At 37.9% G+C, this 27,646-nt stretch overlaps 2 protein-coding genes across 5 annotated transcripts; one reads left to right on the forward strand and one right to left on the reverse strand.

Annotated features, from left to right (window-relative positions):
• The first annotated feature begins 139 nt into the window (after positions 1-139).
• On the forward strand, positions 140-24,351 carry LOC116707482 (cytochrome P450 2G1-like). 2 transcript variants are annotated; one of them, XM_032544838.1, is made up of 10 exons: positions 140-361; positions 1,383-1,545; positions 1,637-1,786; positions 2,883-3,043; positions 3,885-4,061; positions 4,777-4,918; positions 5,397-5,584; positions 5,653-5,794; positions 13,442-13,665; positions 24,336-24,351. In XM_032544838.1, the coding sequence occupies exons 1-9, from the start codon at positions 191-193 to the stop codon at positions 13,621-13,623; spliced, it is 1,476 nt and encodes a 491-aa protein (XP_032400729.1). In that variant the 5' UTR covers positions 140-190; the 3' UTR covers positions 13,624-13,665; positions 24,336-24,351. The 2 variants fall into 2 exon arrangements, with proteins under 2 accessions (XP_032400729.1, XP_032400728.1); XM_032544837.1 differs by lacking the exon at positions 24,336-24,351 and having other exon boundaries at positions 13,442-13,864.
• LOC116707521 (cyclin-dependent kinase-like 1) lies at positions 14,119-26,095 on the reverse strand. 3 transcript variants are annotated; one of them, XM_032544900.1, is made up of 10 exons: positions 25,534-25,880; positions 25,199-25,387; positions 24,978-25,099; positions 22,935-23,007; positions 22,152-22,242; positions 20,762-20,962; positions 19,578-19,660; positions 19,446-19,502; positions 17,201-17,353; positions 14,119-15,821 (listed from the first exon to the last, which is right to left on the reverse strand). In XM_032544900.1, exons 2-10 carry the CDS (start codon positions 25,364-25,366, stop codon positions 15,726-15,728), a joined length of 1,044 nt encoding a protein of 347 aa, XP_032400791.1. In that variant the 5' UTR covers positions 25,367-25,387; positions 25,534-25,880; the 3' UTR covers positions 14,119-15,725. The 3 variants fall into 3 exon arrangements, with proteins under 3 accessions (XP_032400791.1, XP_032400790.1, XP_032400788.1); XM_032544899.1 differs by lacking the exons at positions 14,119-15,821; positions 25,534-25,880 and adding an exon at positions 26,010-26,095 and having other exon boundaries at positions 16,292-17,353; XM_032544897.1 differs by lacking the exon at positions 14,119-15,821 and having other exon boundaries at positions 16,293-17,353; positions 25,534-25,888.
• Positions 26,096-27,646: the final 1,551 nt, after the last annotated feature.

Raw genomic sequence — 27,646 nt, forward strand, 5'->3', positions numbered from 1 at the left:
TACTTTGTGTTTTGAAGTGAAAATGGGTTTTTGTTCGGACTAGAAATGAGCAGGACTGTCCAGGTGAACGTGCGCTGTGCTAAAGGTGAATCACGTGGTTCAGTGTGGGAAAACAAAAACCCCACTCTGCTATAAAAGCCCCTCAGAGAGGCAGAGCTCAGAGTCTTGGCTGCAGGTGTTGCAGAGCGTCATGGAGGTTTCTGCAACATTTCTCCTGTCGGTGCTGATCGTGGCTCTCCTCTGGTTCTTTTCTGGTAAAAACACCCAGAAGTACCGTTTGCCTCCTGGACCCAGTCCGCTGCCTCTCATAGGAAATCTGCTGCAAATGAAAAAGACGGCGCCGTTTAAAAGCTTCCTGGAGGTGAGTTTGTGATTAAAAATCTTCTGCACTGTGCGCACAGGGCTTGTAAAAGCATTCGGGTTTTTTCCACAGTTGCAACATAAAAATGTTCATGTATTCTGTTGGGAGTTTAACTAGTGTCGTATAATCAGTTAGGACATTCCCATGGGTTTCCGTAGAAGGAATGGATTGCGAAAACCACGCAACTATATCTACAAACAGCGCACAAACTGCAACACTTAGATTAAAAATTGGACACTTTGCACTTAACAGCAATATGAAAATGTCAATAATGTGCAGGAAAAGAGACAAAAGATCATATTATTCTAGTTTGTGGATAAAAAGGAGATTAATATTGGAGGAATTTGGAAAATAATAAATTTATTAGTATTTCACAGGGAAATTCAGATGATGAAATTGTCCACATTTTAATTAGTGTTTTAGAAACTCTACCTTATCAGTAGGTTTCTGGCAGTAATGCAACATTATCGTTTCTCCCCAAACACAGAAACAAATCAAGAAAACGAAGAAGAACTGCAACAGTTCGAGCATTGGTCAAAGTTCATCCTCTGTGTTTGGAGTCATTTTTTAAAATCTATTTTCCAAGTAAACAACACAAGAATGACTTCAGTGAACTGCTGAATCATGTTGCATATTTATTTATTAAGACCCTGGCGAAATACACACTTATTTTGTCATATAATGTTATTTTAACCAAAAACAGTTTCATTTAAATATTTGAATCAACAAATTGCAATTTTACAAGTTGTCCGGCTACAAGCACAATAAACTGTTATAGCTCCAAGCAAAGATTTCAGTATTCTGAGAAAAAGTCAGAGATGTGGGATTAAAATGTCATCAAAAATACATATTACACACTGCAAAAATACAAAAAGCATTCTGATAATAAGTAATACATTTCAAGAGGAGAAGTTACCAGTAACAGAGAAGTCAGCGCTGGAGTACAAGGGTCACGTTAACAGCTAAAAAGAGTCAAACCACAATAAGAATGTATAATTTATATGTCGTTTTTTTTATTCAGTTCAGTAAAACCTACGGTCCTGTGATGACCGTCTACCTGGGCTGGCAGCGGGTCGTTGTTCTGGTCGGATACGACGCGGTGAAGGAAGCTTTGGTGGACCAAGCAGACGACTTCACAGGCAGAGCGCCGGTGCCGTTTCTGCACAAAGCCACCAGAGGATACGGTAACACCTTCAAAAATCATCTTAAATCGCACGTAAAGGACTCTGGCAGCATTTTGCGCTGACTTTTCAGCTGAACATTTCTGTTTGACAGGAATTGGTATCAGTAACGGTGACCGCTGGCGTCAGCTGCGGCGCTTCACTCTGTCGACTCTACGAGACTTTGGGATGGGAAGGAAAGGGATGGAGGAGTGGATCCAGGAGGAGAGCAAACACATGAGGGCTCGCATCCGCACCTATAGAGGTCTTTATTGATCACATTAATTAAAAAATTATGAAGAGAACGGAAATAGTCACCAAAAATACATATGACACACTGCAAAAATCACAAAATCTTTCCAAGCACTACCAAGTGTCTTAGTGCACTTGAAATAAGTTACAAATAACTTTTTAACAAGATATAGGAGCTCGTTTCAAGTTAATAATTCCCTAATATTGATGAAAAAGTTCTGGTTCCACTGGAAGAATGTTCCACCGTTACCTAGCAACCCCAGCCAAGCTCAGACCGTTACCTGGCAACCCGGTTCTAGTTCCACTGGTAGATTTATAACATGGAAAAATGTGTTGTTATATGTGAAATAATCTACCCATGGAACAACGGAATCAAAAGATTAAAAGTCAGAGCTCTGAGAAAAAACTGATAATTTTAAAATTAAAAATCTTTTTCTGAGAAAAAAAAGTTCAAATTGTGGGCTTAAAATCTGAATGATTGGTTATCAGTCAGAATTATGACTGAGAATAAAGTTACATTTCTGAAGTTAAGCCTTATTCTTAGAAAAATGTCAGAATTGTCAGAATAAAACTCAGAATTCTAAGAAAAAAAGTCACAATTCTGAGATTAGTAGTCTTATTTTGGAGGAAAACGTCACAATAGTGGGATTAAATTCAAGAATTCTGAGAAAAAAAATGCATAAATTAAATCAGCAAAATTAAATTTAAGAAAAATATTGTAATTGTGGGATTAAACATCAGAATTCTGAAAAAACAGTAATAATTCTGAAATTAAGTCTTATTTTGAGGAAAAAGTCAGAATTGTGGGGCTGAACTCCAGAATTCTGAGGAAAAATGTTAAATTCTGAGACTGAAAGTTTAAAATCTCAGATTAAATGTCAGAATTCTGAGAAAAAAGTCAACAGTTTGGGATTAAAGTCTGAAATCTGAGGAAAAACTGTCAGAATTTTAACTTTTTCCAATTACCATAATCCTGAAATTTTCTGTCACTGCAAAACAAAACAACTTTAAAAAACCCTGATAAAACTGGTTACAGAAAGAAATGTTGGAAATCATTTTAAGCAAAAAAAAAAAAAATTGTTTGGCACTGTTTTTATTTTCGCCTCCAGGTGAATCTTTTGACCCAACCATCTTGCTGAGCCGCACCGTGTCCAATGTGGTCTGCTGCCTGGTGTTCGGACAGCGCTTCAGCTACGAAGACAAGCAGTTTGTGAATCTGCTGGCCGTCATAACTAAGATCGCCAGGTTCAATAGCAGCCCTAAGGGCGTGGTGAGAGCAGGCGCCTCCATAAAGTCGGCATTTAATTCCTGATAGTCTGGACTAAGTGTTAGAATTTTAAGAAAAGAGTCAGAATTTTGGGATTAAATTCTGAATGTTGAGGGGAAAGTCATAATTCTTTCATTAAAACTCAGCATTCTTGGGGAAAAAAGTCAGAATTTTGTAAGTAAAAGGCAGAATTATGAGAATAAATATTTAGACGAATCCCTTTAATCCTCTCTAATCCCATTATTCCCACTTTTTTTTCTCAGAATGCTGATTTCTGATCTCAGAACTCAAACTTTTTTCTCTGCATTCTGACATTTAATCCCAGAATTTGGAGAAAAATGTTGAAATTCTAGGATTAAATGTCAGAATCCTGAAGGAATTTGAGAATTTTGAGGTAAAATCTGAATTATCAGAAAAAATGTTTGAACTTTGGGGTTAACAGTCAGCATTGTGAGAAAAATAATCTGAATTGCGGTGTTAAACTTCAGAATTATGAGAAACGGGTCAGAACTTTGGGATTAAAATCTGACATCTGAGAAAAAAGTTAGAATTTGGAAATAAAAAAATCTGAGATTAAAAGTCAGAGTTATGGGATTATAGGGAAAAGTTAAAATTATGAGATTTAAATGTCTGAATTCAGAGAAAAAAAAACTTGATTTCTGAGATTAAAAATCAGCATTCTGTTGTTGAAAGTCAAAATCCACTGAACACAACAGCATAAAGACTCTTCTACACTCGTTTTATAATCTAATACCATCATAAAGAATCAAGTTCTAACTTTATTCTGCTAAACTTTCCCATTTCTGATGAGTTGTGGGTGAAACCTGCTGCGTTTCTCCCTCAGATGTACAACATCTTCCCGTGGCTCATGGAGCGACTTCCTGGCAAGCAGCACGCCGTTTTTGCAAAGGTGGAGGAGATCCGAGACTTTGTCAAGACGAAGATCCAAGAGCACAGAGACACACTGGATCCCAGCTCTCCCAGAGACTTCATCGACTGCTTCCTGATCCGAGGTCAAGAGGTCGGGAAGACGGGGAAGATTTCCTGTTTCTATAAACCAAAAGCAACATAGAAAATTTGACTTCTGACGTTTATTTCCTTCCAAACGTCTTTGTGTATTAAACCTGACTTTAGAAATATTACCACTGTTATCATATTATCTCTACTTTATTCTTGTAATATTACTAATTTATTTTCAAACTATAGACTTTTATTCTGAAACTATTTTGACTTTATTCTCAAACGACTTTATGCTCATAATATTATTAATTTATTATCATGCTATTACGACTTTACAGTCATACAACTATTCTCAAAGTATTATTTCATTCTCGACATATTGACACAATTTTTATATTATAACTTTGTCTTTTGTCCTAAATTTTTACTTTATTGTTTCGACTTTATTCTTTTATGACTTTATTTTTGTAGAATTATTACTTTATTCTTGTACCATCTTGACTTTATTCTCAAAATAAAGTCATAATATGAAGGATGGAATGAGTTTTAACACACTAATCACCTTGTTGTCTCGAGAAAACTGTCAGGAAATTAATTCATCTTGAGAAAGCTATTAAATTAGTCAGTTATAAGTTACAAGCGTTTTCATAGGGCTTCCCAGTATTGGTGGATTTTAGCCATTTGCTGCTAAAAGCATCTTCTTAGTGTCGTCAGAGCTTCTTTTAAGTTCCTCCAAGGTTCAAACTATAACATTCTGGATCTACTTTTTCCTCCAGGAAAAAGAAAATCCCTCCACTGAGTTCCACCACGACAACTTGGTGGCCACCGTGATGAATTTGTTCCTGGCGGGAACAGAAACCACCAGCTCCACCATCAGACACGCTCTCAGTGTGCTGATCAAGCACAGAAACATTCAGGGTAAACAGAGACTTTACCAACTAAATATTATGACTTTATTATTGATCGTTTTGACTCTATAATCAAAATATTATCATTTTATTACAGAAATATTAGGAGCTTGTTGAAAGTGAATATTTCCTTAATATTGATTTAAAAAAATACTACTGGCAGATTATTTTTTTCCATGTTATAAGTGAAATAATCTGGCAGTGGAACTAGAATTTGGTTGCTAGGAGACAGACCGGGTTTTGCTTGGGTTGCTAGGTAACGGCAAAGTGCCCGTTGTTAGCGAAATAAGTGGAACTCGAACTTCTTCATCAATACTGAGGAATTATGGACTTAAAAACAAGCTGCTATATCTCGCTGAAAGTTACTTACAAGTTAGTTTTCTCTAATTTCAAGTACATTAAGACATTTCCACTAGAAACTAGACCGGAAACACTTGGTCATCTCTGTGGTTTTGACACTGTGGCGGTTATTCTTTCCTCTTCTCCAGACAAAATGCAGGAGGAGATTGACTCTGTGATTGGACGGGAGCGATGCCCCAACATGGAGGATCGGAAATCCCTGCCGTTCTCGGACGCCGTCATCCATGAAATCCAGCGTTTTCTGGACATCGTCCCCTTCAGCGTCCCTCACTACGCGCTGCAGGACGTCTCGTTCAGGGGTTACACCATCCCAAAGGTGAGCCAAGGTTCAGCGGTTTGCTCTGATCCTTGGTTGTAACTCTGCGTCCCGCTGTTTCCCCGTAGGACACTGTGGTCGTGCCGCTGCTGCACTCCGTGCTTAAAGAGGAGAAGCAATGGGCGACTCCGCATTCCTTCAACCCGCAGCACTTTCTAGACCGGAACGGCAACTTTAAGAAAAACCCAGCATTCTTCCCTTTTTCTGCAGGTAAATCCGTCACCTCAAAACTACAAGAGTTTTAAGATCATAGCAGGAATAAATAAATAAATACATTTCTGAGAATGACGTCAGGAAAATTATGACGATAAATTCATAAGATTACAATAAAATTGTACGAGAATAAAAGTCGAATAAGAGGGTAAAATCGTAATATTTTTTGTTACAAAATAATCCAATAAACTCATAATAATACAGGAATAAGTCACAATATTATCATAATAAACTCGTACTAAATGCCAGAATAAAGTCGAAATAATCCGAAAATAAAGTCAGAATATAAAGTCAGAATATTTAGAGATTAAAGTCTTATGAGAATAAAGTCGAAGAACAGACTGTAGCGGCCTCTTGGAGTGAACAGCCAGACGCAGGGAGTTCCAAACGGGTGCAGTTTATTATTAGCCTTCCTTGTCTGACACCGTGAAAACTGCAGTATAAACAAAGGATACATGATGTATAAATAAACATAAATGTTCACAAAACACAATTGCGCACATTCCTACCTCGTTCTGCTTCCCAAGAGCGCTATTTTACAGATTTTCTTTACTTTTCCTCAGGCTCTAACGCTCACTCGGCGTGGTTAGCAAACAGGAAGTGCCTAACACAAAAATACGCGAAGAAGAACTCTACCGCTCTATAAAATAAATTCACAAATCAACCACTAAGTGTCACTGTGGTACCAATAAACAAAAAGAAGAATTTCACCATTTAGTAGCTATTTACACTCCCACCAAATCCTGTCTCAATAAATGAACAAAAGAAGACATGAGGAAAGTAACTGAACAGGATTTCTTGACTCTACTAAATGAGCATGTCTGCAGAAAAGAATAACATGGTGAATAAACTGTACAAAGGTTGTTTATCACTTCTCATCATTTTCCAAAAGAAGAACCAATTTCTGGATTGGTCTCTCAATAATTGAGAGTTTGGAAGAGGAATTGGACTTTCGCTCTCCGACTTGAACTTTGACTCGACGGACCAATCCATCATCGCCTTGAACAGTTTCAACCACTCGTCCTAGTTGCCACTGATGTCTTGGAAGGTTGTCGTCTTTGATAATGACAATGTCCCCTTTCTTGAGGTTACGCTGAGCTGAGTGCCATTTCTGTCTCATGGAAATGTTCAACAAATATTCCCTTTTCCAGCGACTCCAAAATTGTTCAATGAGATACTGCACTCTCCTCCACCTCTTTGTGGCATACAGGTCCTCTTTGACAAACACTCCAGGGGGAGGAAGAGAAACCTTAGATTTCATCATAATGAGATGGTTCGGTGTTATGGGCTCTAATGCTCGCGGATCATTGATTCCATCCACTGTTAATGGGCGGCTGTTTACAATAGCCATTGCCTCATATAACAATGTCCTGAGGGAGGCGTCATCGAGTCGGCCTGAGCACTGTGCAAAAGTAGCATTCAACACATTTCTGATGGTTCTGATCTGTCTTTCCCAGATACCACCTGCATGACTGGCAGAGGGGGAATTGAAAACAAATTCACACTGTTTGTCCGTCAAGAAAATTTCAAGTAACTTAGTGTCACATTGTTTCAGTGCTTGTGTGAACTCGTTCCTGGCACCAACAAAATTAGAGCCTTGATCACAGCGCAGTTGTCTTACAGCTCCTCTAATGCTGATAAAGCATCTCAGTGCATTTATGAAAGAGTCAGTCGACAGGTCTTCGAGCATTTCGATATGGACAGCTCTAGAGTAGAGACATGTGAAAATTAGACCATACCTTTTGTATTCTTTGCGGGCTTTCTTCACAATGAAAGGGCCAAAACAGTCCATGCCGCTATATGTGAAAGGTGCAGAGGATTCGACGCGTTCTTTAGGAAGGTCAGCCATTCTCTGCTTTTCTGTTGGCCGCCTAAGTTTTCTGCAAAACACACAATCACGTATCATCTTGGCCACCAACTTACTCCCACCAATGACCCAGAAGCCATTGGTTCTAAGTTCCATTTGTGTCTGGCCTCGACCCTGATGACATGTCTTAGCATGGTAGTGGGACACAATCAGCTTAGTAATATGACTGTTGTTGGGTAGTATCACTGGGTGTTTGACTTTAAGACAGAGAGATGACTGCTTTAATCTTCCACCGACACGAAGAAGCCCTTCAGACCAGATGGGATCACAACTGAAAAGAGCGCTGGTGTTTGGAATGTTCTTTTCACCTTTAAGCAATTTTACTTCATTTGGGAAGGTTTGTTGTTGCACAATCTTAATCACTGTTTCAGCAGCCTTTTCACGTTCGTCAACAGTCACATGTTCGCCATGTTGTTGCTTTGAACCTAGTCTCTTGATTCTTGCAACTACCTTGAGGAGTGTTGTCCAAGAGGAAAATCGATTCAGGCGATTGAGGATGTCATTACTACATTTGACATCAGTTGCGAGCACCTGAATTGTCTTGACTTCAGGATCACCGACTAGTAATTCCGTTGGAGTGCTGGTCGTCAGTTGTAACTCATGCTCCCAAAGAAACCTTGGTCCTTGCAGCCAGTTTGTCGAATGAATATCTGAAGCACAAAGACCTCTGGATGCATGATCAGCCGGGTTTTCTGATGTTTCAACATAATGCCACTGATTAGGATCACTGTTATCTCTAATCAGTTGAACACGGTTGGCAACAAATATGTGGAACCTGCGAGCATCATTATTGATGTACCCTAGTACAACTCGTGAGTCAGTCCAGAAAAATTCTTGATCAATCTTTAGGTCAAGTTCACATCTAAGCATGACACTGACCTTTGTAGAAATCACTGCTGCTGCAAGTTCTAATCTTGGGATACTTGTGATCTTTGAGGGAGCAACCCTTGCCTTTGCTATCACAAGACTGCAGTGAACTTCATCCTTGTCATTTATGTATCTCAGGTAAGAACATGCACCATATCCTACACAGCTAGCATCAGAAAAATGGTGCAGCTCTACTCTGACAATGTTGTGGAAGTCAGGGGGGTGATAACATCTGGGAATTGAGATCTCTTTCAATTTCAGTAGATCATTTGTCCATTTCTCCCACCGTGGCTTTATGTCTTCTGGGAGAGGATCGTCCCATCCTATGCCTCGGTGACAAAGCTCTTGAAGAATCAGTTTTCCACTAAGACTGAATGGAGCAATGAATCCGAGAGGGTCATAAAGCGAAGCAATGATGGACAAGCAGCTGCGGCGGGTTGAAGCTTGATCTTTTAAGCCGATGTTAAAAACAAAGGTGTCATTTTTTATCAACCACTGAATCCCGAGTGCACGCTCAGATGAGGATGGATCCAAACCATGGGGCTCGATGGCGGCTGCTACTTCTGAAGAATCCAAGCATGTGAGAGCAGCTTCCTTGTTTGAGTTGAATTTATGAAGCCTTAAGCCTCCTTTCTTACACAACTCTTGTGATTCAATGATCAGTTTCTTGGCTTCCTCAACTGATGGCACACTGACTAAGCCATCATCCACATAAAAGTTTTTCTCAATAAATGTGGCTGCCTGAGGATAGTTAGCCTTGTGTTGCTGTGCCAGATGCTTTAACCCAAAGTTGGCACATCCTGGAGATGAAGCAGCTCCAAAGAGATGAACTGTCATTCTGAACTCCTGTGGTTCTTTCTCCAAATCTCCATCTTTCCACCAGAGGAACTTGAGATAATTTCTGGATTCAGGAGTGACAGAAAATTGGTGAAACATTCTTTCTATGTCACAAATTATAGCTATGGTCTCCTTCCTGAAGCGACATAGTACTCCTACCAAAGGATTGATTAAATCAGGCCCAGTAAGCAATGTGTCGTTAAGAGAAACACCATGGAATTTGGCTGAACAATCAAAAACAACTCTCAGCTTATCTGGTTTTCTGGGATGGTAGATGCCATGATGTGGAAGGTACCACTCTGTTTCTCCTTCAGATGTTGTAGGGGCAGGCTCTGCATCACCCTTATTTATGGTTTCTTCCATGAATGTTTTGTATTGCTCATAGTATTGTTTGCTGGTCTTTAATTTTTTCTTAAGACCCTGCAGGCGAACTTGGGCTAGTCTTTTGTTGTTTGGTAGGTTAGGCGGGTCGTTGCCTTTGAACGGAAGAGGCATTTCATAATGCCCGTCATCCCTCTGTGTGATGTTGTTACTGAGAAACTGTATAAAATTAACATCATCTCGGGACACATATTTTTCTTCGTAACTTCTCTCCGTAAAATCCGACTCTAAGACCTTTAAAATGTCAGTTGAAGACGGGCTTGGTAGCTCCTTTACTGTGAGTCGATGCACAAAACTTTGACCTCCTTGTCTGTCTAGGTGGGGGTTTGATGAGCCTATTATACTCCATCCTAGTTCTGATCTCTGTGCAAATGGTTGGTTTTTATCACCTGTTATAACTTCAAGTGGAGCTAGAGCAGCTGGACAGTCGTATCCAATGAGAAGCCCTACATCACAGTCCTGAACGGGAGGTAACTTATCTGCCAAGTTTCTGAGATGGGGCCACATTAATGCAGTTTCTTTCGTCGGAATATAAGACTTGTCCACTGGGATAAAATCTCTGCTATAAGCTTGATGTAGTTGGATGCGACTCTCAGAGTTAAGTCCTCGAACTTGTAGACCATGAACACTCTTGCTGGAAATGATTGTGTCGACAGCAGTCATAGTACTCAGTTTCAGCTTTGTTGGATGGAAATCCACATTCAGTCTGTCAATTACATCTTCTAACACAAACGTCGAGTCACTTTGTGTGTCCAGCATTGCATATGTTAGTATTTCTCTGTGTGGCTCTTGTAGTGAAGACACAAGTACTGGTACAATACTGGTAGTGGCAGAAACATGCTGAGTCAATGTATGGGACACAACTCTGTGTGTTTCTTGGTTTGCATGTTCTTCTGTGGAAGTGGAGCTATTTGTTGTTGTCTCCACAGATCTTTCCTTCCTCTCTTCATGTAAGCAGGTTGGATGACGACGTCTGCATATATTGCATGTGTGTCGTCTCTTACATTCCTTGGTCACGTGACCTTTTCTCAGGCATCCAAAGCAGAGCCGATTTTCGTGTATGAATGTCCTTTTGTCTTCAACACTCTTTGAGGCGAAAGCGGGACATCTGGTGATGCCATGGGCTTCACTTTTACAAACATAGCAAGATGATTTTGCTTTACAGTCATTTGTATCTTGTATCCCATGACTGAAACTCTTTTGTTGTGCATTTGTGTTGAAAGTCTTGGCTCTCTTTTGGGTTCTGTCGTCTGCAAACTTGAAATTTCCTATCAGGGGTGAGGCAATGGGATTACAGGCTATTTTTGCCTCTTTGCTTAAAAACTCTGTGAAGCATTTAAAATCTGGATAATCACCTGATTCATCAAGTTCATCCACAACTATTCGACTCCACTTGCGAACAATCCATTCAGGTAATTTTTTGAGCAACTTATGGTTCTCTTCACAGTCACTGAGGATAGCTAATCCCTTGACATGTGGAATTGCTTCCTTGCAACCTTGGAGGAAGTCAGAAAATTCACGTAGTGCAAGTGAGTCATTTGCATTAATCTTTGGCCATCTTGCAAGCTTATCACGAAAAGCTTTCTGTATAATAAACGCGTTCCCATATCTGTCCTGTAAGACTTTCCAAGCTCCAATGTATGCACTTTCTGAGTCTCGGTAAAAGAAACCTTCAACAGCTTTGCGTGCTTCTCCAGCAAGATAATTTCTGAGATAAAACATCTTCTCACTAGCTGGGAGGGGCTTTCTGTCAATGAGAGTCATAAATGACATTTTCCAATCAGTAAACCTTAAAGGATCCCCACTGAATACAGTAGGTTCAGGGACTGGTAAGCGACTTATACTTAATGAGCTGGCGATTGCTTCAGCTAGATTGGATGACTCAGGATTTATTGTCACCTCCGGAGCAGATTGGTAAGGCTGGAACGATGTAGCTTCTGGACTCAAGCAGGGTTTATCTCTAAAGAAGATAGGGTTTGTTCTGTAATTAGTATCTTCAACATTGTTTTCACTGCGTTCAAATTCATCATATGCTCTCACACGAGCTGCTGCTACAGCTATTTCCTTTTCTTCTTTTAACCGCTGCAGTTTTGCTCTTTCCTGATCCAGCTGCTGTTGCATTTCCACTTCTTTTTGCTTAATTTCTGACAGCATTTTTGACTCTTTAAGTTTCCATTCGTTTTCTAATTTTTGGAGCTGTGCTTGCTGTGCTTGAATTTCTTTGGTGGCCTTTGATTGCTCCACTTTAGCAGCAAGCTCTGCTTGCGCATCTGCTTTGCTGTTACTGGTACTAGATGAGCTGGAATGGCTGCTTGAATTCTCTGATGATTTTGATGAGCTTACGGTTTCAGTTTGAGTGTGCCCAAAGATAGAGCCATATTCATCTTTGTTTAATGTTTCTCTCACTCTTTCTTTCTCAAGATGACTATTATAATCTTTATCAATAGTCTCTGTACGATTGTTTATAAGGTCACAAATTTCCTTTGTGAGCGTAACACAAGCTTCCATCTTTTGACAATCTCTGGTGTGGTGTTACTGTTACGTAGGATGGGCTCGTACTGCAGTCTTACAGCATCGTACTTTGCCTGAATGTTTTCTTGTAAATCATTGAGGTCTTCTAATGTACAGAGGGCCTTTAGTTTTTTCCTAGTTTCTCTTGCTACCCACTTCCAAGAATCATAAGCCTTCTGAAACGCTTTCTCACGTTTTTTGTTGTCTTGGACGTGCATCTCTTGGCCTTTTTCTGTTAGCTTTCTTTCTCTGGAGCTAGACCTGAGAGGCATGTCTACAGGATCCGTTTTCTCTGTTGGAAGTGACATCTTATTTGCTTCCTGCAACTGCCTTGGTTCACCGAAGACTTTTTAATTATCCTTTGACACACTATGCCAATTCAGTTATGCTGTGAGCTTGTTCATGTGATTGTCCATTTATCTTGCCTGTGTGACATCATCGATGCAAGCGGCGACAGCTGGGTTCCAGGTAGAATGGTGTCGGCTTCACTGCAGAAAGATCTGGTCTCTTGCAGCGAGTTTTCACTGTAGCGGCCTCTTGGAGTGAACAGCCAGACGCAGGGAGTTCCAAACGGGTGCAGTTTATTATTAGCCTTCCTTGTCTGACACCGTGAAAACTGCAGTATAAACAAAGGATACATGATGTATAAATAAACATAAATGTTCACAAAACACAATTGCGCACATTCCTACCTCGTTCTGCTTCCCAAGAGCGCTATTTTACAGATTTTCTTTACTTTTCCTCAGGCTCTAACGCTCACTCGGCGTGGTTAGCAAACAGGAAGTGCCTAACACAAAAATACGCGAAGAAGAACTCTACCGCTCTATAAAATAAATTCACAAATCAACCACTAAGTGTCACTGTGGTACCAATAAACAAAAAGAAGAATTTCACCATTTAGTAGCTATTTACACAGACTTTATTCGACTTTACGGAGAATATTTATTCTCCGTAATATTTGGAGAATAAAGTTGTATTATTACGAGAATTAAGTCGGAATAATACGCAAAAAAAAAAAAAAAATCGTAATAAAGTGACAATAAAGTCGAAATAATGACCATATAATAAACGACTGGACGTGTAATTTTATGTTTTATTTTCTTTAGTTGCCCTAATTTGTAATAAACATTCAGTTAGCATTCACTATAACATCACTGAATGCTTATATTCTGTTTCCTCAGGGAAAAGAGCCTGTGTGGGCGAGTCTCTGGCTCGTATGGAGCTTTTTATCTTCATAGTGACTCTCCTGCAGGACTTCACCTTTACCTGCCCTGAAGGTCCCGACAGCATCAACCTCATTCCAGAGTACAGCAGCTTTGCCAACCTGCCTCGTTCTCACAAAATCATCGCGACGCCAAGATGAAAGAGGAACAGCTGTTTCCATCAGAATGAGAGCAAAACTTTAAAAAACAAAATCACGATTCTTCTTGATTTTATTGGTGGTTGGCAAAAATGTCAGATAAGCATTACCGCCACCTAGTGGTATGGAGTGTGGTTCCTCTAAAGTATTAGGGCCATACTAATAAAAAATAAAATGATGTGAATAAAGTCATAATATTACCAGAACAAAGCTGAAATATGAGAATAAAGTCATATTATTTTAACTTTATCCTTGTAATTTCTTTTTATTTTCTTAGCATAAAAACTCCACTGTAAGATACTGTACATCTGTTGGGATCTTTTGTGAGTAAAAAATTGTTACTGTATTATAACTTGTTGTAAAAACACCTAACTATTAACTACTGTATTGTTTTTAAACTTGACAAGGTGAAGTTGTCAAGTTTCACCTTGAACATTTTTACTTTCTCTAGTGGAGCATTGCAGCTTTCACTAGGATTTATAGGTACGTACAACTTAGAAAAATTAGAAATTGCTTCGGTTTTATTTCAATTGTAATGGAGACAAAAAAAGAGCGAACACAAGAAGTCTGTTGAAAGAGAAAAAAACAAAACCGAGAAACCATAGCAACAAACAAGCATATGCATAAATAACAACAATTATAGAATCGCAGTAAAATACAGGGAACAAGTCGATATGAGACGTATTCAGTGGCAACAGCAGCCCAACGTAGAAGTTTACATATAGATTTTACTCTCTCTGGTCTCATTATGTTCTCTAGACAGGACCAAAGTCTATGATTAACACTGCAAAAACACAAAATCTTACCAATATTTTTGATCTGGTTTCTAGTGCAAATATCTTACTACACTTGAAATAAAGCAAAACCAAATTATAAGCCAGTCTTCAGTAAGCTTTCAGGAGCTTGTTTTAAGTCAATAATTCCTTAAAGATCATTTCACTTATAACATGGGGACAATGTTTGGTTATAATTTAAACAATCTGCTAGTGAAACTGCTACTTTCTCAACAATATTAAGGAATTAAACTACTTGTAAGTTGGTTTTGTCTTATTTCAAGTGTACTGTCAAATATTTGCACCAGAAACTAGACAAATAATACTTGGTAAGATTTTGGTTTTGCAGTGCAGTGTGATATTACTTATTCCTGCAGAATTGCAACAATTAAAACATGAAATCAGATAATATCTATGTCCCCAAAACATCTGTTCCCAGTAAAACCTGCACACTGCAAAAACACAAAATCTTACCAATATTTTTGATCTGGTTTCTGGTGCAAATATCTTATTACACTTGAAATAAGACAAAACTATCATACAAGCAACTTTCAAGCAGGATATAGGAGCTTGTTTTGAGTCAATAATTCCTTAATATAGATGAAAAGTTCTCCATTGGCAGCTTATTTCCAGACATTTTCCTCATGCTATAAGTGAAATAACCTGGAAAATAGAACTAGAATTTGGTTGCTAGGTGACGAGGCTTGGCTGGGGTTGCTAGGTAACGGTGCAGTGGAGTATTCTACCAGTGTTCTACTAGAACCTTTTCATCAAAATAAGGAAATTATTGGCTTGCATAGTGCTGAAAAGTTACTTATAAAGTTAGTTCTGTCTTATTTCAAGTGTTCTAACAATGTTTCTTTTATTTTTGCAGTGCAGTTTAACAGGCAGTGACACAGAGCAGCATACTGATGAGCTGCATGTGTAAGACGAGAAGTTGAGGTCAGGTGATCCTGTGGAGCCGTGCGTCACGCTGTCAGGCTGTGACCCCGGTGTCTGTCGGACGGCGGGGATCGCTGTCCCGGCGGCTGAAGGCTTGTTAAAAATCCATCAACTTGCTTAGAGGATCAGCTGCCATGGCAGGTTTTATTTAACCTTAATCAAGACTTCAACAGGTCAGCAACAAGTTAAACATGTAGTTCACATCATTCTGTACTGCTTCATATTCTATGTGTTTTTGATTAACAATACAAAGTGTCACATTTTTCTAGTGTAAAAGACTCAGAACAATAAGAACGATGTTTTACGTGAACCTGCCAGGACGCAGCAGAAAACAGGAACACGGAGTACCAGTTTATAAACGGCTGAAGATAAAGTTGTGGATGTTTTATTTTAAATGTTGGGCAGGTGATATTTATGTTTTACTAGTTTCTTGACATCTGGGGCCGGTGAGACGTTACTGTTAGGTAACTGAGGAAAGTACTGGACCTACGAAAAGAGAGAAAACAGAGAAAAGTGCATTTTAACTGGACAAAGTGACTAGTAGACAGAAACACAGCACTTTTACTTGAGTACTGTACTTAAGTACATTTCTTGAGTATCTTTACTTCACTTGAGTATTTATTTTTTGGGAAAACTTATAACTTTTGACTCCATTTCAGTTCTGGGAAGCTCATCGGTTCTGGTTCCTTTTGGCTCAGCATAATACAACTGCGTGTCCCCAAAAAAACTTTTTCTAGAACAATTAAGGAAATTTTTACAGAAGAAAATTGCTCAGAAATTTTTTAGATTAATCTCAAAAAATTTGGAGAAAAAAAACTTTTGAAAATTCTGAGTTTTGATGAGTTGAAAGGTTGAAAAAACTCAAATCTAAAAAAAAAAGAGATTAATCTGACAAATTTGAGAAAAAATTTCCATGTTTTTTTCTTGAAAATCTCTGAGATATTTTGCAGAAATTTACTCAGTTTTTTATATCTACAATGGTCCTAAAAAGTCTCTCCTCTCTTTCCTTTTTCGGGGCTTCAGTAAGTAAAAAAAAAACAGTTTTATACTGAATGTTTTCCAGGTGGTGTAGATGTTTTTAGCAGAGTCGTCCTCTGTGTCAGTACATCATCAGGTAGCTTCAGCAAGATTCAGTGAAAGCATTCAGAAAACAATACAACAAAGTACTGATATAAGAAAATATAATTTGTACCTGGCCTGGACTATCTGGCTGAAACAGATATCACTATATAAGAGTTTCCTGTTAGGCCATATCAAAAATTATTGATGAGTTTTTTGCTTTAAATATTTGAAAAACTGGCAAACTGGTGGAGTTATCTTTCCCGTTTAATCCAGATTTTACTCCACGTTGTTGTTTTTTTCATCAGCTATGAGGTGGCAAAACATTAAACCGCTGCTGTGCAAGATACTGGACGGGTTGTTGCTAGGTAACCGAAGAATGAGTGAGTTGCTAGGTAACCAAAGAGTGAGAGAGTTAGTTGATTCCATCAACCTAGCTTAGTTAGCCGTGAAAGGCTGAGTGGCTAAAGCGTTTCCTCTGCCTGCATCTCCCAGAATGCTGTGCGGTTCTGGATCTGAGTTCAGTGAAATTATTTAAAATTCTTTCAGAAGCATTATTTATTGATATTGATTACGCATCTATCACAATATATATGATTGGCTTATCGCTCAGCCCTGATTAACACTTTTGAATACTTGAGTATTTTCAAAAGTAAGTACTTCAGTACTTTAACTTGGGTAAACTTTTGACTGAGCAACTTTTACTTGCAGTTGAGTCGAATTTTACCATGAATATCAATACTTTTACTGAAGTACTCGAGCTGAGTGCTTTGTCCACCACTGAAGTCTGATGAAGGTGTCTTTACCCCAGCTTGTCTGCGCCGGGACGCTTTGTCATGTCTTCTCCCAGGGCGCTCCACTTCACGGCCCCAGTTGGCCCCGCCCTCATCCTGAAAGTATGGCAGCTCCAGCAGCTCCTCACAGGACAGCCGCAGGGACGGGTCCATCACCAGGCAGGACTGGACGCAAAAACACCAAACATCCGCCTCAACACCGACTGCATGGACAGCTTTCAGGGAAGATTACGTTAGAAACGAGGTTGTGCTAGTAAAGAGTTCAGTCTGAGAGATAAATAGTTACTATAAAGCAGGGGGGTCAAAAGTGCGGCCCATGGGCCACAACCGACCCGTGGGCTGATTTTGTGTGGCCCTCAACTGCAATTCGAAAATGATATGGAAACTTTTAATTTGTAATTTTCTTAAAAATGGAAAATGTAGTGTACAGCACACAATGTTTATATTTTTATAACCAAGATTTAACAAAAGGTAGGAGAGGCTTTTACTAAAATGATGCACCCAAACAGCTTTCATTTAATTTAATGGACTTGATTAAATATAGTAAACATTTTGAAAGAAAGTGACCCAAGCCTGGTCTTTACCACTGAAAATACATTTATTTAGTGAGCCAAAAAAAACAACAAAAAAACAGCAAACATGCAAAATTTACAAAGGCATATTTTAGCCATTGCACATAGTAAAACTAAAGTCAAATAAAAAAATAGCAGTAGTAAATTTCCACAATAAAACTCGTAAATTTTCTACAATAAATTTGGAAATTTCAGAGTTTCAAAAGTTTAACATTTCCAACACTTTTTCTAGAAGATTTCTGAGATGAATCTCAATTTCGGAGTCTTTAGGTAAAAAGTCCCATTCAATTTTTGGAACTAGAATAAATATCCATTTTTTTTTAAAAATCAGCTACTTTATTTGCCTGATTTTAGGTTTTGTTTTTCTTTGGCCTGCGAATACTTTTGATTCGACGATTTTGGCCAAAGGTTTGGACACTAAAGCATAAGAGCAAACATTCAAAATCTCAGTTTGCAGCCGTCTTTGATAAATTAAACACTGCGTTTTTACAGGAGAATCTGTGCTCTCCTGTCCTAGTTGAGCTCTGCTTACTTTCACCTGATTACATGAAACAAAGACCGCTCATTAAACTCGAGTGCCAGGCCTTCAGTCCAAATCAAGCCCCAGGTTTTTAGAGGACAAAAACCTGAGAGAGTCATTGTGTTTTCGTTCGATTCAGGACCAAAGTTGCAACATTTGTTACATTTTCACCTGCTGTGGTTCTCTTTCACACTGCATTGCATAAAATGATCCAAACTAAATGAAAACCTGTTCACCTTCTCGCCTGTGGGGGCGCTGCACCAAGAACTACTGAAGGAAACGACATGAAAACCTCCGAACAAGACATGAGTGCAACAAAATGTAAACAAAAATGGAGTGGTGTCACATTTTAGCAGTTGCAGGATTTCTTCGTTGTTTTGGTAAAACATCATGACACATTTCTCGAGCTAGCGCTAGGCTAGGCTAGGTTTTGGTTGTATTTCCCCAGAGTTCGTATAAGGAGGACTAAACAGGGCTTGGTGAATGCACCCTTAAAGAGACAGAGGCCCAATTTCAAGGCGTTAAATCACAAAGTCTAATTTCATTAATATGATGTTTGATATAAGCAGCATTTTCATGACAACTGAAGCTAACATAGTTACTTGACTGTGCTAAAAAATAGCACTATGTGCCAGGAAAAAACATAACACTGTCCCTTTAATTACCGCCTTCGTCAAAACCGATGTAACCACTTTTCAATAAAATATATGAAATTTAAACCGCATGATGGCGTACGGTCACCACACCCTGCCTAACAAAATGGAATGTTTTTGCAGCTGTTTGCTATATGATGTTTTTATGTTTTTATGATGTAAAGCAAAATAAACTCGATCGATTGATATCTTCTAAGGATGCAATTTTGTCTTGAAAGAGCTACTGAAAATAAGTTTCCTGTCAATAATATCTAAATAAAAAGTGAGTAAATTATTAATATGAATAAAATGTATAGATTCAGTAAGTTAAATTTTATTTTGGTAATTTTACACCTGTGCGCATGTTGCAACATTTAAACGTTGGACTAAATTGATCACAAACATGATGCAGATTGAAATAATTTTCTGCAGAAAGCTGAATTTAAAGTAATCTGAGATAATCTGAAAATGTTTTAGCAATCCTGATCTTGAGGGATTATTGATCGATTATGTTATAAATAAATGTTTCTTACCTTCATGACCATGAGAGCTTGGAGAGACGCTCCATAGAATCGCCTTTCCAACGGTTCCTGGGACAAAACAAGAAAAGTGAATGAATATTTTGACCAAACGTGGTAATCTTTTGGTTCAGCGTGTCTGTTTACCGTTGTGTCGGGTTCAGGAATACTGACTCCAGAAAAGAAAACATTGGAACGGAAAATCTGTTGGTGGTGAGGGATCAAGTCACCTGGAGGACGAAATGTGATTAGAAAACCATTTTTGGAGTTAATTTCTTTCCAACAAGTTAAAAAAACAAATAAGACAGGTTGCACAGAGATGAAACATATTTTCCAAACGGTCTTCTTTTAATTTGAAGCAGTTTTTCATTGCAGCAAGGTTCAATCAATTAATCAATCAATTATTCTGACCATTAATCGATTAATCTGATATAAAAATTAGGACAATATGCAGATTTTTTGTATTTAAGCCTTCGATTAATACAATATTAGAAATACATTAAAAGACGCATGCAGACAATTAATTCAATTTCTTTTTTAAATAAAAAAATAAACATTTTATTGTTAATATGTACTGACGGCTTTTGTTTAGTGAATCCTTGATCATTTGTAGCAAAATAAATACTTCTAACATCAACATGTGAAAATCTCAACCCTTATATAATTGATTATTATATTCTGATTAATATTTGGATAAATTTCTATGTACATTTTGCACAATTTTGGCTTAATTACTGCTTAGAGAGTGTTGTTCTTTCAGCAATTAGTCTTTTTCTGAGTCTTACAAGGTTAGTTGCCAATTATTTCAATAATTGATTAATCACAATTAATTGGATTAATCAGATTAATCAGCCCTAATGCTAACAAAATACCTCTAAGTTTGGGGTAATAAAAGTTTAAAGGGTGTGAATACTTCAGAAAAGAGAGTGCCATTCTTTTAGCAATTAGCCTTTTTTGAGTCTTACTAACTTAGTTGACGATTACTTCAATAATCAATTATTCACGATTAATCTGATCAATCATTTCAGCCTTAATGCTAATAAATATATTTAAATTCATGGTAAACAAAAGTTCAAAGGTGTAAATACTTTTTAAAGGAAAGTGTTGTTCCAGTAAATGGTCTTTTTTTCAGTCTTACTAAATAATTTGACAATCATTTCAGTAATCGATTAATCACAATTAATCTGATTAATCGTTTCAGCCTTAGTGCTAACAAAATACATTTAAGTTTGTAGTAATAAAAGTTTAAAGGGTGTGAATACTTCAGAAAGGCACTGTATATTCACAACTCTGTGAAGGGAATCTATTTTTCAAAGCGTTGTTCTGAGTACCGAGAGTTTTTCGGATGAGATACAGCTGGTCCACATCAGACTTCCCGGGCCAGAGAGGATTCCCGCTTAGAAGCTCTGCAAAGACGCATCCAACAGCCCAAACATCCACAGGGGGTCCATACTGAGTGTCCCCAACCAGCAGCTCCGGGGCCCGGTACCAGCGGGTCGCCACGTAGTCTGTGTAGTCATCCTCTGGTCCTGCTGCGTAAACAAAGACAGATAAAAAACACTCAAGCAATTAATCAAGAATTAATTGATGGTTTAGTAGATTAAAATGATTAGCTAATAATGTCAAATTAGACATTATTTTAGTGTTGTAGTTTGGCCGCCGACCAGCAGAGGGCACCACTGGTCTTTCTTAACCGGAGCAAGTTGATACAAGATGGCAGCCGTACCAGAACGGTAAACAGTCAGATGTTGGACGTAAAATGCACTTTATGCGGATCTGTTTTCCAATATAGACCCTCGACAAGCTCCGTAAGTTTCACTTCAATTTCAGGCTCATTCAGCCAAAGACGGAGCTGCGGCAGGTTCTCAGGACAATAAGTTGATTTGCTACTAAGGAGAAGATAATATGACAAAAGCGGAGTAAATAATAGAGAAAAATTGTAACATAAAGCCAATAAGCAAGGTTGATTTTTGAGAGAAGTTGTGAGTTGAACATTCCTTCAAGAGCAACCACAGATACTTCTGTACGAAAGTCAGAGTATCACTACATATTTTTAGCTGTCCAAGAAATTACTCAAGAAAGAATAAAAAAGTACTTGGTAAAAAGTTTACTCAAGTACTGAGCAACTGTTAAATTATAAAATGATTGATTAAATGTAATTAGTTACTACTCAAATCTGTATAAATATGTCGAAGTTTAATGTTAAAAAAGACAATTTTCTGCTTATCAGTATTTAATCCAACTGACAGGCAACAATGTTAACATTTAATAACTTTTTAAAATAAAATTCAACACATTGATTTTTAATGAAAAATTAATTCCATCAATAACAATAAAATTACGACTTTATTTGTGTGATTTTACTTTAATTTTTATTGTCTCGGCCCGCCAGTACTTCCTGAACAATTCTGGCCGTTCCTATAAACATTTACTCAAGATACTGAGCACTAACTAACGTAGAGGAAAGGATTACACGGCATGTTGACATGTGGATGTATGGTAACGTTACCCTGAAACCTGAAGCAGGAGACACACACACCCCCACACACACACACACACACCGACTGACTGAATGCTCCTTTTGTGCAAAGGAGTCATTCAAACACAAGAAAGTGAGGAGGCTATCAGCAAAGACCTGCTCCATGTTCCATGCTGAATAAGTCATTAGAGCTGCATTAACACTAACTGCACATAAACACGCTGGCCTCCGAATAACCTTACTCAGAATGCGGGCGAAGCCAAAGTCACACAGCTTGATGACGCCGCTTTTAGTGAGGAGGATGTTCTCTGGCTTTACATCACGGTGGATGCACTGAAAGAATAAATGAAAAAACGAGGCAGGGCGTCAGAAACTATCATAGAAAGTAGGTTTACAACAGAGAAATAAGGTTACAGTGTGTTATGGACAACAAAATACAAAATATATGAGAAAGAAAGAAAACTACAGACAGTTAAAAGACTTTAAGACAAAAGTGCCATATATATATATTTACATATGTATATTTACATATGTATGTGTATGTATGTCCATATGAAAATGTGACCCATCCAGTTGATGGTTGATTTGTGTAAAATTATTACCGATATAATTTTCTTAGAATGGAAAATGTTAAGTACAACAAAAACTATTTGTCTTTTTCTAATCCACGTTGATTCAGAGACTTTTACCAAACAGCCGACTTTTCTGCACCCAAATCAGCTTTTGTTGAATTTATTAAAGTGTTTTAAAAATCTTGTTCTTATAACTGAGGATAAATTTGTTAAATCGAGCCAGGACAACTTTCTTTTAGTGCAGCAAAATCCTTTTTCTGTTTGGCTCAACAATACAATTAGCCGACTTTATTTGTGTGATTTTGGTTTAATTTTTATTTTCTCGGCCCACAATGAACAATTTTGACTCGTGGCAAAAAGTTTGGACACCCCTGCTCTAATTAAAAATACTTCAAATACAAAAGTGTGTCTGTTACAGAAGAATGTTTCTATTGAAGTAAAAAATCCACTGACATTGTGTTTGTGACAGAAGTTCACAGCTTGCAGAGTCTGCCACACGATGCTTTTCAGCTGAGCCTCCGGGACCCTGCAGACAAACCAACACCGACTCACTCCTGTACAAGGAACTAAATAATTTTCTCATATAATACTGTAGGTATTAAAAACGACACCTAGGTAACCTTAGGCCATCTCAAACAGCAGCAGCACCTTTGTTTCCACGAGCAGCTAGACTTTCTGCTGCACTGCCTTATGGGAAAATAACCCAGACAACAAGTCGTTGTGGTTTGGTTTTCTGACTGAGGGCAAAGAAAAATCCATAACTTGATGTTCTGATTAAAAACTCTGAGTGGAGTTGTAAAGTAAAAAAGTAAAAGTACTTTGTTACTGTACTTAATTAGAGTTGAAGAACTGTTGGCAGCAAAGCACTGCGTACATTTAGGATTCAGCTTTTATTTTTACATAAATACATAAATATACCTTTAAGTAAACCTGTCAAATAAAATAAACATGTTTATTAGTATGAAATAAACAATAAGGATGTAATGACGCGTGTTGGAGCTTTTTTCCTGTCCTGGTTACTTTGAACAATGGCGGATGAAATACTGAAGTGCTCGGAAAAACCCATTATGACACGTTGACAACAACTTAAGCCCTTGTAATTTCTAAAAAACGAAGTGCGGGGTATAGAGGGCACAGATAGGGAAGTACAGGAGGCCCTACTGTATCAAATTGAGATAGAAATAACAGAAAGTTAGTCACTCTGAGGTAAAAAGAAAAAAAAAAACAGCTTCCAGTCCATGGGGGGCACAGCTGACTGGGTGGGCAATGCCCTCCAACACCCACCCATGCCACAGGGCCTGCATAGAACTACCTACTGATGTGCTGTAATTTGCAACTTTTCTTTAGTGTATAGGGCACCACTAAGCCCAGGGGCCCTCAACCTTGGAAACCCGGCCCTGTTGACGATGCATGAAAACAGATTTCTCTGCAGAAGAAGGACGCTCCACAGAAGGAAATGTTTGGTCAGATTTAATCCCAGACAATTATCTAAAACAATTAAATGTCTTCTTATACAGTTTATGTAAATACCTAATTTAAAATGTATTTAAAATCTTGTTACAGGAATGTTCATTTCTGCTACTATTCTTCTTCAATCAATCTGTTTGACAGATACATTGAAAATCAAACCATATGGTTGAATTATAAGTATCCTAACATCACTTCTACAAATAATTATCTCTACAATTTAGGATTTACTGTATGATAAATAAAATTACTTAAATCACATTTTTTCCAAAAGAACGTACTTTGTATGTGTTTTAAGATGAATGATCTGAATGAGGGGAGAAAATAATGCTTTCATGCACAAATGGGAGATTACTTAAAAATTTCCTGTGTAATCAAAACAGCGATTTTTAAAAAAAAATTATTTTATTTTCCTCCTTTGCATAGACTGATTTTTTTTTCTTTTCTTGGCAAGCATGAAATGACGCAAAAGAATCCAAATCAGACAAAAAAATTAGGATTGGTGCAAATCTAGTAATCTCCTTTAGAAAATTCAAACAAAAAGCACTTTTGCATCCAGTAAACACATATTTCCCTGGACTTCAGCAGATTTTATTGCAACTACAGCTGTCACAATAACACATTTTGCTGGAGGTTAATTTGTCCCAGACATTATTGCGATAAACGATAACGTTGTTTTGAGACCATTTTCAAGTAAGATAATGGCCATAACGGCATAACAATGCAAGAACACATTGTCAAATATCAATAAACTTTAAATTCTGGTGAACATTTAACACTGGAACTGGAAGACATTTTAAATATCCAAAATAAATAAACAACATAACAGAAACAATGAATAAAATTATTCATGAAGTAAAAACAGCCAGTTGTGACCACAGCACCGAATTAAATACTTTTATCATCCAGTTTTTGGTAGAAAGAGGGAAACAATAAATTATGCAAACGGTAATTATTGAGCTCATTTTAATTTATCATGCAATTAATTGATTTTTTGTGACAGAGCCGTTGATGGTGTGTTTATCTTACCCTTGGGGGTGTTTGTCCAGCTCATTGAGGACCGTCTGTTCACAGAACTCAAACACCAAATGGAGCCGTCTTTTTCTCCTGAAGACTTCCAACAGGTTGACCAAATTCACATGTTTAAGCTGCTGTAAAACCAACAGGTGAAAAACAAAACAAAAGCTATAAGTTAAGGCTTCGTGTTTTACATCAAACCTGATACTTTAAGGCGAAACTACCCCTCTCACCTTAAGCATACGCGTTTCTCGCTGTGCAATCTTTTTGATGACGGGATCCTCTTCAGACTCCACAAACTTCTTGATGGCAACTATCTGGCCCGTTTCTCTGTGCCTGCACTTGAACACCACACCATAGGAGCCCTCGCCAATTTTGGCCAGTTTTTCATATTTCTCCATCGAGCAATTTCAAGTTACTATCTGCAAAATAGGCAAGAAAAAAAAAAAAAAAGGACTCAGTTTTCAGCAGACTGACCGGATGATTGCTTGTAAAGTCAATAGTTCATGCAGACCTAATGTTTTCAAATTGTTTTCTAGATGTTGAAAATGAGCTCGCATATACTCACGTCCAGAATCTAAATTAGCCTCCAAAACAGCAAAGGTTTTCTACAGATAAAAGTAGAAACAGGTCTTTGTACCGTCATTGTCAATGCTTCACTAAGGAGGTCACTGTGCCGTCTGCTCTTTTACTGCGTCATTACTATGGTAACCGCCTGAGGATTGTTTTCCCTCTTTGGGGCTCCGCTTTCTAATTTATAAACATTTCAAATTACAGTAAATGTTTAGCTGGCGCCTCTGGTCTTCGTTTAGGCGCAAAGTGGTCAGATAGAGAACTTAACTTACCTCTAATAACAAACGTGGGGGTTAAAATAAGCAAGAATACAAAAACACATGGCAATTCACAAAGCTACGTAAGCTAAAAGCTCTTACGTGGGAATACGTACGCCGTAACCAGGGAGAAAAGCAGTGGGAAACGGCTTCAGTAAGCAGACAGTAAAATACACAATATTCAGTTCGGTTAGTGTTGAATTCATGGACTTACTAGACAGTAGAGTTAATGTGGAGAAGTTGCCCAACGTTATATAAAATCCTGACAAATCGGAGACGGTTTCTTTTGGCGATTTAAAAACGTTTTACAATTAGCATAAAAGGTTAAACAAGCGCACCAAGATTTCTACGTAAACGTAAACAAGTACGTAAGTACACGTTCTGTAACCATGGAGAAAATAAGTGGCTAACCATAGTGGCTAACAGTAAACTATACCTAATCCAGCCAATTTGGTTTTATTTTAATATATTTAAATCGTTTAAGTAGACACAACATAATCATCCATATATTACGAACGTAGGAAATATTTTTATTTATGTTCTATGATCGTTTTTGGCTACTTAAAGTTTCGTTGGTTGTAACCATGGAGACAAGAAATGGCTAACACCATACTGTTAGCCATACATGTTAACAGTATGGTGGCTTCCATACTGTGGACATGGAGATGGAGCTAAAATAACAGCTAAACCTAGCTGTTATTTTTTTTTGTAACATTGAATCTCCGGTAAAACCTTCTTTCCCCCCCAAATGAGTCACTAATTTTATATGTTTTTGTATTTTATTTTAGGTTCAAGTACTTCTCTCAATAGACCCTTTTCACAGTGACGTCAGACAATGGCCGCCATAACTCAAAACTGGGTATCTTTACTTCCGGTGTGATTTTGCCTTGGGAACCAAGCTGAAAACTTCCCGCATTCTCATAATCTTAAGGATATAATAAAAGGTAAGTTTAATAATAACAGCATTTAAGTGTTAGATAGCTGTTACTAATCATTGTAAATTCACCATTCTCTATCTGTGTATAAAATAAACAGCCTCCGATCGGAGAGTAAACCACCTAGCAGCAGCTTTAGCCACATTTAGGAAAAATATACTCTCTGTCAGCGCTGTAACGTTTAGAGGTTCACTTTCTGTGTTTTATAAAACAGTGTTTACGTGCTAGATAACCGTTATAAGTCATTGTCAATTTACCATTCTCCAACTGTATTCAAAGGAACCAGCCTCTGATCATGAGTAAACCAGCTAGCAGCAGCTTTAGCCACAGTTAGGAAAGATATACACGGCCGCCTGTCAGCGCTGTAACGTTAGAGGTTCACTTTTTTATTACTTTTTTATAAGTTTAGAAAAAACAAGACAAAAGCCACAAATAACAGTTGGGCTTGACGACATTTCTGTTTTTCCAGCAACAAAATGCGCATCTCCATGCACTGTTCATGTTTCTGTCACTGCTAACTGTCACAGAGTCTCTCCCAAAGACGCAAAGAAGGAATAAAAATAAATACACAAGAAAATATTAATGTGCAATGATTTGGATAAATAACTTTAATCTGATTACTGGATTTGAAATACGAACTCGTTAGATTATTCGTTACCGAAAAAGTGGTCCGATTAAAGGCATTACAAAGCAGCGGCGGCACCGGACATCTCTGCTTATAACAAACAAATCCCTATTTTATGGGATGAGTGGCAACTCCAGTCTATAATTTAATAATCTGATCAAGATTAGAGCCTAAAACGTTATAGTTCAAAAACAGTAAAAAGTTCTGGTTAAGGAACAGTTATGTCACGTAGTTAGCTAGCTAACAAAATTCACTAATGCTAAGCTAACGGTTACGCAAAACAAAAATACC

This window comes from Xiphophorus hellerii, chromosome 18, assembly GCF_003331165.1.
Source record: "Xiphophorus hellerii strain 12219 chromosome 18, Xiphophorus_hellerii-4.1, whole genome shotgun sequence".
In the NCBI taxonomy this organism is placed as follows: Eukaryota; Metazoa; Chordata; class Actinopteri; order Cyprinodontiformes; family Poeciliidae; genus Xiphophorus; species Xiphophorus hellerii.

Coding starts and splice junctions, on each gene's coding strand:
- LOC116707482 (XM_032544838.1), top strand. CDS start 191: ATGGAGGTTTCTGCAACATTTCTCCTGTCGGTGCTGATCGTGGCTCTC. Junction 1,787..2,882: donor TCGCATCCGCACCTATAGAG/GTCTTTATTGAT, acceptor TTTCGCCTCCAG/GTGAATCTTTTGACCCAACC. Junction 3,044..3,884: donor ATAGCAGCCCTAAGGGCGTG/GTGAGAGCAGGC, acceptor TTTCTCCCTCAG/ATGTACAACATCTTCCCGTG.
- LOC116707521 (XM_032544899.1), bottom strand. CDS start 25,366: ATGGAGAAATATGAAAAACTGGCCAAAATTGGCGAGGGCTCCTATGGT. Junction 23,008..24,977: donor CTGGACAAACACCCCCAAGG/GTAAGATAAACA, acceptor GTTTGTCTGCAG/GGTCCCGGAGGCTCAGCTGA. Junction 22,243..22,934: donor ACTTCTGTCACAAACACAAT/GTCAGTGGATTT, acceptor TTATTCTTTCAG/TGCATCCACCGTGATGTAAA.